The sequence below is a fragment of the Sus scrofa genome, chromosome 12 (genome assembly GCF_000003025.6).
Source record: "Sus scrofa isolate TJ Tabasco breed Duroc chromosome 12, Sscrofa11.1, whole genome shotgun sequence".
In the NCBI taxonomy this organism is placed as follows: Eukaryota; Metazoa; Chordata; class Mammalia; order Artiodactyla; family Suidae; genus Sus; species Sus scrofa.
This window is the reverse complement of record NC_010454.4, coordinates 51586369-51598434: the sequence shown is the minus strand read 5'-3', so window position 1 is coordinate 51598434 and position 12066 is coordinate 51586369. Positions and strand designations below refer to the sequence as shown.

Below are 12066 nucleotides of genomic sequence, written 5' to 3'. Positions count from 1 at the left end.
CTGGGCAGAGTCAACAAGTGTTACAAGGGGGACATACAGCAGGGGCCTTGTGAGGCACTCGTAGTTACTGGTGATGCAGATCATCGTCGGCCCCAGAATGTCGGGAACAATCCAGAATCCTCGAATCGGAGCTGGCTCCCTGGAAGAACACACAGGCACAGTTAAACCAGGAAGTAGTGAAAGCAGTGGCTCCAACAGCAAAGCTGTGGCCTCAGGCCTAGGCTCACTGTTGCCTCGGAAACAAGATGAGTGCAGCCACCTCACGGCATTGACTTGGAAACCTGAAAAAAGCTGTCACGTGACTTGTGTCACCAAGGACCCACAGCTTCACGGTGCTCGCTGTCACCTCAGCAGTTACAGGGACATGATGAAGCCACTGTACACTGAGCCAAGCACCCGACCCAGACTGAGGGCTCAGAAACTGGCGAGGGGACGTTAGTGTCTTTCTCACATTCAAAATTTAACAGAGGAGTTCCCGTCGTGGCGCAGTGGTTAACAAATCCAACTAGGAACCATGAGGTTGCAGGTTCGATCCCTGCCCTTGCTCAGTGGGTCAAGGTTCTGGCATTGCCGTGAGCTGTGGTGTAGGTTGCAGACGCCGCTCAGATCCAGCGTTGCTGTGGCTCTGGCGTAGGCTGGCAGCTATAGCTCCAATTCAACCCCTAGCCTGGGAAACTCCATATGCCGAGGGAGCAGCCCAAGAATCGGCAAAAAGACAAAATAAATAAATAAATCATTAAAAAAAAAATTTTAACAAAGCCAAAGATGAAAAATAAATGAGAAAAAGGAAATTCAACAGAGCCAACCCCTACGTCACAGGACTTACTGCACAGCTTGCTCCTCCTCGTCTTGGTTCTCAGGTCACTGAAGAGACTGAAAACCGAGGGCCCCAGACAAGAACTCTTTCCGGCCGGCCAGCCCACCCACCCGCGCCTCCCCGCAAGCTCCTTTCTGCCCCAGGACGATGCCCTCTCTCACCTCCTCCAAGAGATCCCGCCACTGTCTAGTTTCCCTGGGCTTATAAACAAGCCCGCATCTCTTCCATCCCAAAGCCTCCCTACCAGACATTTCAAGCTCTCCCCGACCTAGTCCTTCTCCCTTCCCTTTAGAACCAGCAGTCTGTCAACAGTAGCCTGCAGCACGGTCCCTCCACGTCTCTCATTCACTTTTATTTACAGAGGGGAGGGTGGTTTTTTTTTTTTTTTTTTTGGCTTTTTAGGGCCGCACCCATGGCATATGGAGGCTCTCAGGCTAGGGGCTGAATCAGACCTGTAAGCTGCCGGCTTACCCCACAGCCATAGCAACGCAGGATCCTTAACCCGGGGATAGAACCCATATCCTCATTGATACTAGCTGGGTTCATTACTGCTGGGCCACATTGGGAACTCCCAGGAGGTTACATTTTTTATATTTTTGGTGTGAGATCTACCTACAGGGGGGTTCCCATACACATCCTGTCACCACTGTCCAGGTGGAGAATGAGAACAGTGCGGGGACCTAAGATCTCGCTTGTGACCCCCCTGATCAAAGCTTCCAGGAGTTCCCCTCGTGGCTCAGTGGTTAATGAATCATGACTGGAACAATGAGGTTGCAGGTTCGATCCTCTGGCCTCACTCAGTGGGTTAAGGATCCAACATTGCCATGAACTGTGGTGTAGGTCGCATACACCGTCCGGATCCCGCACTGCTGTGGCTGTGGTGTAGGCCCCCCGCTACAGCTCCAATTAGACCCCTAGCCTGGGAACCTCTATATGCCGTGGGTGCAGCCTTAGAAAAGACAAGAAAGAAGAAAAGCTCCCACTTGCCAGAGAAATAATGACAATTGTAGTGTTTATGATACATTCTCGCTCCATTTTATAGCTTTCCCATCTATACACGTATTCACTCCTAAGCAATGCTGTGCATCTGTCTTTGAAATAGATCTAAATGAGATTTTATTGCCTTCTTCCCCATTCATCTTCAACCCAGGCTATCCTCTCCCCTAAAACCGCTCCCCCCTGGTTCTCAGTGAACCCTGTGTGCCGGATCCGGACTCTACTGCTCTGCGCTGCTCTGCTGCTGCCCGCTGCCTCCTCTTTGAAAGGCCCTCCCTGGCATCTCCCCCGCAGATTCCTCAGGTTCTCTGGCAGCCTTGACTCAAGTTTCCTTCTGGGCTGGGCTCCTCATCCTCCACTCTCTGCTCAGGTCACCTCTGCTCACTCAGGCCTTTCCCGGGGAGCCTCCAGCAGAGTCCTGGCTGCAGTGCTGACAACTGCCACATCCCGGCTGTCCTAGCCCAGACCACTCCCAGCTCGGACCCACATGTCCAGCTACCTCCTGGGCTTCTCCACGTGGAAGTGCTTTGGAACAGAAGCTTCCAGGTGCCCCCTTTAACATGTCTCTTCCTCCTCTGACCCATTTTTCTGAAAGGCACCACATCTACTGTCATCCCAGGTAGAAACCTGAGAATCAGTCTAGATACTTCCCTTTATCTTATTCATCAAATATTTACCGAGTGACTCGTAAGCACCCTGCTGGACACTGAGTATACAGACATGCAAAGCAGCCAAGAGACAGCCATGGTCTCTGCCCTCGTGAAACACATGTATTCTAGTAGTGGTGACAGACACCGAACACCAACATTAATTTAAGTATGTGCTATGAAGAAAAGAAAATAATAAGAGAATAAGAGATTCTGGGGAACCAAGGAAACCCTCTATGAACTGACCTTAAGTAAAGATCAGAAAGAAGGATCAGGAGTTCCCTTTGTGGCGCAGCAGAAATGAATCCGACTAGGAACCATGAGGTTGTGGGTTCGATCCCTGGCCTCGCTCAGTGGGTTAAGGATCTGGTATTGCCGTGAGCTGTGGTGTAGGTCACAGATGCAGCTCAGACTTGGTGTTGCTGTGGCTCTGGCGCAGGTTGGCAGCTACAGCTCCGATTAGACCACTAGCCTGGGAACCTCCAACTGTCATGGATGCGGCCGTAAAAGAAAAAGGAAAAAAAAAAAAAGAAGGATCCGAGTTAGCCAAGTAGAGTTCCTGCTGTGCTGTAGTGGGTTATAAAGGATCTGGGCATTGCCACAGCTACAGCATTCGACCCCTGACCTGGGACCCTCCATATGCTGTGGCTGCTGCCATTTAAAAAAAAAAAAAAAAAAGAGCCAAGTAAAGACTGGGGCTCTGACAGGAACAATCTCCCAGATGGGACAGTGGCTGTGGAGTGGCCTTGAGCACGGAGAGCTTCTGATGAACCCACTCTTAGGGGTCAAGCACCACATCTGCATGCGAATGTGCCCTATACACAGGCGGGGGGCACCCAAATTGCTGAAACAAATACCTGTGATCTGTGTCTGGAAGGGAGAGAAGGTCCTTACCTGCATGGCAATGGCTTCGTACAGAGGATATGCTCTACAAAGCACTTCTGTTCGGTAGCTAGTTCCTGCAAGCTGTCCTTATCTTCTTCATCTGCCAGAGAGCACATCATAGAAGTTAACTGACAAACAAAAGTCTCCAAATTAAAACGCTGACAGTATGAGCTAAATGCAATTAAGTTCTTGTCTCGGACCATTGCTTCTTAAGGCTATGCCTCTGACATAGAAATCCTCTTGCCACAGGGGTCTAGATTTCAACTTAAAGAAGGAAAGTGGATCATCCTTGGGCAAGTTTATAAATGCAGAAATGTGTCACTGAGGAGAACCATCCACAAATCAATCCCTCGGGTCTCTTCTTCGCCCACAACAATTCCATTATTTTTTGCAGCAAATGGAAGTTCCCAGGCTAGGGGTCCCATCGGAGCTACAGCTGCTGGCCACGGCCACATGGGATCCAAACTGCCCCTACGACCTACAACGCAGCTCGCAGCAACACCAGATCAGCAAGGCCAGGAATTGAACCTGAATCTTCATGGATACTAGTCACATTCGTTTCCGCTGAGCCACTCATTCTTTTTTTCTTTTCTTTCTTTTTTCTTTTTCTCTTTTCTAGGGCCGCACCCGCGGCAGAGGTTCCTAGGCTAGGGGTCTAATCGGAGCTGTAGCCACCAGCCTACGCCACAGCACACAGGATCCGAGCCGTGTCTGTGACCTGCACCACAGCACATGGCAACATGGGATCCTTAACCTACTGAGCGAGGCCAGGGATGGAACCCGCAACTTCATCATTCCTAGTCGGATTCGTTAACCACTGAGCCACAAAGGGAACTCCTACCCATTCTGTTTTTATGATAGCTTTTTGAAATGTAATTCACGATGCCACACAACTCACCCATTTATATTGTACAATACAATGGGGTTTTAGAATATTTAGTATATTACTAAAAGAACTCTAAAACCCTCACCATGAAAAATTTAGAGTGTTTTCATTAGCCACAAAGAAACCCCATACCCACTAGCAATCACCTCCTAGTTTCTGCCAATCACCCCATCCCTAAGCAACAACCACTAATCCACTTTGTTTCTGTGGACTTGCCCATTCTGGACATTTTATATAGACGGAATCACAGAACATGTGGTTAGTTGTCTGTGACTGGCTGCTTTCACTTCACATAACGTTCTCAGGGTTCATCCACGTTGGGGCAGCTCTCAGTCCCTCCTTTCTCTTGCTGAGTCAGAGTCCATTGCCTGGAGGGACCACATTTTATTTAATTACTCATTAGCTGATGGACGCCTGGCTATTTGGCTATTGTGAATGCTGCTGCTATGAGCGTTCATGTGTATTAAGTGTAATCCAAGTATAACCATTTGTGTTTATTTCTCTGGGTATACACTCTGGAGGAGCCCTAGAGCAAACAGTAACTCTATGTTTAGTCAACTGAGGAACTGCCAGACTGTTTTCCCAAAGCGGCCACACCATTTCTCGTTTCCATAAGCAGTGTGAGGGGGTCCTTATTTTTCCACACCCTTGTCAACACCTGTAACTGCCTTTTTTTTTCTTTTCTTTTTATTTCTTTTTGGCCATGACTAAGACATGCAAAAGTTCCAGGGCCAGGGATCAAACCCGAGCCTCAGCAGTGACCCCAGCCATAGCAGTGACAACGCCATGTCCTTAATCCCCTGAGCCACAAGAACTGTCTTTTTTATTTTAGTTATTTTAGTGGGTGTGAAGGGCGATCTTGTGGCTTTGGGGCATCTCATTTCTATGGCTAAGCATGTTTTTATGTGCTTCTTGGCTATTTGTATATAATTTAATGGGCCAGTATCTGTTAAAAATCTGTTTTAAAAATTGGCTTATCTTTTTATTGAGTTCTAAGAATTCTTTACATATTCTAGATACAAGTCCATTGTGAGATACATGTGATTTGCAAATATTTACTTCCATTCTGTGGGTTGTCTTTTCACTTTCGTGATAGTGTTTCCCTCTAAGCTTCTAAAGTTTTAGTTCTTATATTTAAGTCTGACCCATTTTGAGTTCATTTTTGTGTATGGTGTGAGGTAATGGTCCAATTTCATTCTTTTGCATGTGGATGTACACTTGTCCCAGCACCATTTGTTGAAGACTATTCTTTTCTCTAATTGTTCTGCACCCTCTTTAACCCAACTTACTGAAAACGTAAAGGCATATTTCTGGACCCTCAATTCTATTCATTTACCTGTATGCGTATCCTTATGTCAATATAAACTTGGTATGTCTTGATTACTGGATCTTCCTAAGTTTTGAAATTGGGAAATGTGGGTCCTCCAACTTTGATCCTGCTTTACAAGATTGTTTTGGCTGTTCTAGGTCACTTGCAATTCCATATGAATTTTAGGATCAGCTTGCCAATTTCTGCAAAGCAGCTGGAATTCTGATAGGGATTGTACCAAATTTATATGTCAACTGGGGGACTGCTGCCATCTAACAACATTAAGTTTTCAGATTCATGCACCTGGGAAGTTTTTCATTTATTTAGGGTCTTCTTTCTTTCAAGAAGGCTTTCTAGTTTCCAGAGTGTGTTTGGAACACTCTGGAACAAGTGTGTTGTTTGTTCACACAAACACTGGCTTTGTTAATTTCATTAGGCCTGATACTTGTTTACTGATCTCATATCCTGCAACCTCTCTGAACTCATTTACCAGCTTAAATAGTTTTCCAATGGGTCCCTATGACTAACTATGTAGGAGATCATGTCATCAGAGAATATGGTTTTGAAAGAAATCAAAGACGACACAGATGGATTAAGACACACCATGCTCTTGGATTGGAAGAATCAGTATTATCAAAACGACTATACTACCCAAAGGCAATCTACAGATTCAATGCAATCCCTATCAAATTACCAAGGACGTTTTTCACAGAATTAGAACAAAGTATTTTAAAGTTTGTTTGGAAGCAAAAAGACCTAGAACAGCCAAAGACATTCTGAAGAAGAAAAATGGAGCTGGAGGAATCAGGCTCCCTGACTTCAGACTACAAAGCTACAGTCATCAAAACAGTATGACACTGGCACAAAAAAGAAATATAGATCCGTGGAACAGGATAGAAAGCCCAGAATTAAACCCACACACCTATGGTCAACTAATCTATGACAAAGGAGGCAAAAATATACAATGGAGAAAAAACAGTCCCTTCAATAAGTGGACCTGGGAAAAATTGGACAGCTAGGCAACAAAAGAATGAGATTAGAACACTCCCTAACACTATACACAAAAATAAACTCCAAATGGATTAAAGACCTAAATAGAAGAATGGATACTATAAAACTCTTAGAGGAAAACATAGAAATCATCATGCTAAGTGAAGTCAGACAATGAGACACAAACTCACAGGCTATCACTTATATGTGGAATCTAAAAAAAGGACACAATGGAGTTCCCGTGGCTCAGTGGTTAACAAATCTGACTAGGAACCATGAGGTTGCAGTTCGATCCCTAGCCTTGCTCAGTGGGTTAAGGATTCAGCGTTGCCATGAGCTGTGGTGTAGGTTGCAGACGTGGCTCGGATCCCGTGTTGTTGCTGTGGCTGTGGCGTAGGCCGGTGGCTACAGCTCCGATTAGACCCCTAGCCTGGGAACCTCCATATGCCGCAGAAGAAGCAGCCCAAGAAAATGGCAAAAACACCAAAAAAATAAAATAAATAAAATAAAATAAAAAAAGGATACAATGAACTCAATGAACTTCTTTGCAGAAGAGAAGCTGACTCACAGACTTTGAAAAACTTATGGTTACCAAAGGAGACAGGTTGCGGTGGGGAGGGATGTGAGCTGGGGGTTTGGGATGGAAATGCTGTAAAACTGGGTTGTGATGATAGTTGTACAACTGTACGTATAATAAAATTCATGAGTTTGAAAAAAAAAAGAAAATCAGAAAAAAAGGAAAAAGAATGACTGAAAAAAGAAATATAATTTCTCACTGTTAGAGATAAAACTTTAGTAGGTCCATAGCTTTTATACTCAGTCTTAGGTAATGTTTTGTCAAAGTTCCAGTCTAGTCTAATAATTGCAAGGCTGGTGTCCAGTTCAGCAAATGAATAAAATATTTAAACTTGGAAAAAATAGTTTTACTTCTTTCTTTCAAATGTAAATAACTTTTGTTTCATTTTCTTGGCTAATTGCCCTGTCTAGAACTCCACTATAATGTGGCAAGAGCACACATCCTTTTGTCCAGATCTACAGGGAAAGTGTGGAAGGCAGAACTGTAAAAAATCAAACTGGACATTTAGCTGAAGATATTTCTAACAAAGTGTTGAAGATGTGATCTGATTTCAGAACTGTTAAAAAGGAACAGGACTTGATGCTCTAGGAAATCCTCTGCCTGTCTGGATGGCAAAAAGGAACTAAAATTAAGAGATTCACCTACAGGAAACAGTGTTAGAGAAAAAGCTGCTAGTGTGGCTATTTTATCTTTTGCTAATACCTCAGAAAGATCAAAGGGTCAGAATATTCAGCCACAGGAAAGGCTCTTTGAAGAGATTAATAAGAGTATGGCTTAGATTCTTCAGTCATAGCTGAAGCCAAAACTGGAGACGAGATTATCTAGCAAAGATGTGTGGACAGCCTGCACTATAATGACTCCTGTGACAGACACAGGAGACCCCGAAAGGTCTTGAGAATTTTACACCCACAGAAACACTACTGGCTGGCACTGAAATGGTCAGAGTGAGGATGAGGGAAGGCAATTCCACCCTCAAAATTCTACAGGCAGGAAACAGGCTAATAAAACAACTACCAACAAATACTACCTTTCCTGTAAAATGAAAGATTCCTCAGAGGGCAGAGCTGAAGGCCCAGAGGATTATCCTCAGGCCTTGAAACATAATGGAATTTGGATTTGTAAAAGTTCTTGGACCTGTGCTTCCTCTTCTCTTACCACTTTCTCCCCCTTTGAATTAGGGCATCTTATTATAACTGATACTGTGCCTGCCCCACACTGTTCTGTGAGCAGACAACTATTTTCTAGCTTTATAGGCCCACAGAGAAGAACTGTGCCCCAGAGTAGATTATACTTAGAGTCTAACTGTAATTGATTTAAGTGATCTAGGTGATGAGATTGGGGACTTTTAAGCCCAGGACCTTTATATGAGATAATGAACTTTGTGTTGCTATAGGGTCAGTGAAGGTCAGATGTGAATCTTTAGGGGCCCCGGTGGAATGGAGCAGGCAGAACAATGGACATTCCCTAAAGAGTCTGTGTTCTGATCCCCAGGATCTGTGACTAGTTAGGTTACATGGCAAAGGGGAAAAAAGATTCTACATGGAATTAAAATTGCCTATCAGATGTCTTTGAAATAAGGAGATTACCCTGGTTATCACAAAGTTCCTTAAAAGTGAAAGAAGCAAGCAGAGAAGAAGGTCAGAGTGATAGAGGTGAGAAAGGCTCAACTCTGTCCCCCCACTGCTGGCTCTGAAGACAGAGGAAGAGGACTAGAAGCAAAGGAAGGCAGTAGAAGCTGGAAAGGCCAGGAAATGGATTTTCCCTTAGAGCTTCCAGAAGGGAGCACTATTTTGTCCAGTGAGATCATCTAGGACTTCTCATCTACAGAACATGATGATTTGTATTGTTTAAAGACACTAAGTTTGTAGTAATTGACTACAGCAGCAATATTCCAGTACAGAAAGCACTTGGGCATTCCCCATTAAGTGTGGTATTAGCTGTAAGTTTTGCACAAATGCCCTTTTTCAGTTTGAGGCATTTCTTTTCTATTATTAGTTTGTTGGAATGTTTTTAACATGAAAGCCTATTGGATTTTCTTAAATGTTTTTTGTGTGTCTACTGAGATGACACAAAAACCATATGGTTTTTTTCCTTTCCTCTATTGATCTGGTGTAATACATCAATTGATTTCTCCCTCGCATCCCTCAGATGAATTCCACTTAGTCATGGTGTATTATCCTTTTTATATGTTGCTGGATTTGGTTTGCTAGCATTCTATTGAGGATTTTTGGCACCTATAGTCATAAATACTTGTCTCTAGTTTTCTTTTTTTGGATGTCTTTGTCTGGTTTTGGTATCAGGGTAATACTAACCACGACACAGATCGAGCAGGGACGTGTTTCTTCTATTTTTTTTATAAGTTTGTAGAGAATTGGTATTATTTCTTTAAATGTAAAGCCACATTGTCCCGAACTTTTCTTTTGGGGAAGTTTTTGATTGCTGATTCAGTCTCTTTACATGTTATATATAGGTCTACTCAAATTTTCTCTGAGTCAGTTTTGATAACTTGTGTCTTTCTAAGAATCTGTTCATTTCATCTACATTATCTAACTGGCATCCAGGTGTTCATGGTATATACCCTCATAACCTTTTCCATTTCCGTAAGGTCAGCAGGAATATCTACTCTTTCAATTCCAGTTGTAGTAACGGGAGTCTTATTTCTTGGTCAGTCTACCTATAGTATCTGTCAATTTTGTTGATCTTTTCAAAGAACTATCTCTTGGTGTCATTTATTTTTTCTATTATTTTTGCATTCTCAACTACTTTTTGATAGAATCTGAAACATACTGAAAAGCACAAATAACTCACCTGATCCAAGAAATTTGTGAAGTTTATGAATCCAGGTTAGCCCAACACTATGTACACCAGCTTCATGAGTACAGTGATATCTTGAGGGACACTTGGGATCTGCAAATGGAATCGTTAATGATACAAAGGTAGCCATTAGTTTTTGGTTTTTTTTTCGTCTTTTGTCTTTTTAGGGCAGCACCCGCAGCATATGGAGGTTCCCAGGCTAGGGGTCTAATACAAAAGTAACCATTAGAAAACTGAAAGAGGAGTTCCCATCTTGGCTCAGTGGTTAACGAATCTGACTAGGAACCATGAGGCTGCAGGTTCGATCCCTGGCCTTGCTCAGCAGGTTAAGGATCCGGAGTTGCCGTGAGCTGTGGTGTAGGTCACGGACTCGGCTCGGAGCCCACGTTGCTGTGGCTCTGATTTAGACCGGTGGCTACAGCTCCGATTATACCCCTAGCTGGAACCTCCATATGCCACGGGTGCAGCCCTAAAAAGACAAAAAAAAAAAAAAAAAGGCGGCAACTGTCATCCATAAACCAAATTTTTCTCTTATCTAACAGCCTCACCTTCTTACTGACTTTATAGTAAGGAAATGTTTTGAAGCAAATGATATCTATATAATATATATTTATGTTTTTATATAAAATATATATATATATATATACACACACACACACACACACACATTTAAGGCCACACCCGCAGCATATGGAAATTCCCAGGCTAGGGGTTGAATCGAAGCTGTAGCTGCCAGCCTACACCACAGCCACAACAAAGCCAGATCTGAGCCGCACCTGCAACCCATACCACAGCTTGGAGCAACGCTGAACTCTTAACCTACTGAGCAAGGCCAGAGATCGAACTCCAGTCCTCATGGATCCTAGTCAGGTTCGTTACCACTGGGCCACAATGGGAATGCTGATATTTTTATGTTTTATATGTTGGGGTTCTACATAACAGCTCTGAATATACAATTATGCTATAAAAAGTTCAAAAAAACTTGACAATCCTCTCTCTGAATAATAAAGGACTGAAAAGTTTCTCTTCATTTACCCATACCTGAGGTTTATTTAAGGCTCAAATCATCAATCAGTGGGAGATCATTAGGTCTCCCACTGTTTAAAATGGCTTTTCAAAATGCATCTCCAGTGCTAATGTCAACAGGAAAACCTTAACATTGGGAAGTGACAGAAATCTGTTATAAAAAAGGAAGCAACATTAGTAACTTCAGGAATTTGCTAGATACCCCCGAGAAGTTATATGGTAGTCATTCACGTCTGTCATTAAAAGTCTGGCGTACAGAGTTCCTATCGTGGCTCAGCGGGCTAAGAACCCAACTAGGATGCAGCTTTGATCCCTGGCCTTGCTCAGTGGGTTAAGGATCCGGCGTTGTCGTGAGCCGTGGTGTAGGTCGCAGCAGAGACTCTGATCCCATGTTGCTGTGGCTGTGGCGCAAGCCGGCAGCTACAGCTCCAATTCGACCCCTAGCCTGGGAAATCTCCATATGCTGTGGGTGTGCCCCTAAAAAGACCAAAAAAAAAAAAAAAACAACTCAACTTTTTAAAGGCTGGAACCACAGAAAAAATAAACTACATGGGACTAGTCTGTGATATAGTCTTAGCATAAAAACAATGGGATAAAAGAATTAAATTTAGTGAATACTTTACCTCTGTGAAGTTTGATTGGACAAGAAAAGTCGGAATCAAAGGGGTCATCCTCTCCGGATGCCAGTTTCAGGGCGAGCTCCAGCTCCACACACTCGAACACATATAGAGAAGGAATGAGGTCTGCCTTGGAATCCCAGGACTTTTCTGACTGTAAAAAAAAACAAACAACACTTTAATTTTAGTCTTTCATGTTCATTTGAAATTGTAACAATTAAAAATAGAAGCAAAGGAGTTCCCATCGTGGCTCAGTGGTTAATGAATCCGACCAGGAACCATGAGGTTGCGGGTTTGATCCCTGGCCTTGCTCAGTGGGTTGAGGATCCGGCGTTGCCGTGAGCTGTGGTGTAGGTTGCAGACATGGCTCGGATCCCAAGTTGCTGTGGCTCTGGCGTAGGCCAGTGGCTCCAGCTCCGACTGGACCCCTAGCCTGGGAACCTCCCATATGCCTCGGGAGCAGCCTAAGAAATGGCAAAAAGACAAAAAAAAAAAAAAAAAA

At 43.7% G+C, this 12066-nt stretch overlaps 1 protein-coding gene across 3 annotated transcripts in view; it reads right to left on the bottom strand.

Annotated features, from left to right (window-relative positions):
• The window catches only part of NUP88 (nucleoporin 88), a 40641-nt gene that overhangs the window by 4661 nt on the left and 23914 nt on the right, over positions 1-12066 (bottom strand). For all 3 annotated transcript variants that reach the window (XR_002337334.1, XM_021067743.1, XM_021067744.1), the window contains exons 7-10: positions 11571-11718; positions 9916-10014; positions 3355-3445; positions 38-139 (exon numbers count right to left, since the gene is read on the bottom strand). Coding sequence is in view for 2 of the 3 variants with exons in the window: in XM_021067743.1 (XP_020923402.1) it covers positions 38-139; positions 3355-3445; positions 9916-10014; positions 11571-11718 (440 nt within the window). In the remaining variant the exon portion in view is untranslated. The remainder of the gene's footprint in view (positions 1-37; positions 140-3354; positions 3446-9915; positions 10015-11570; positions 11719-12066) is intronic.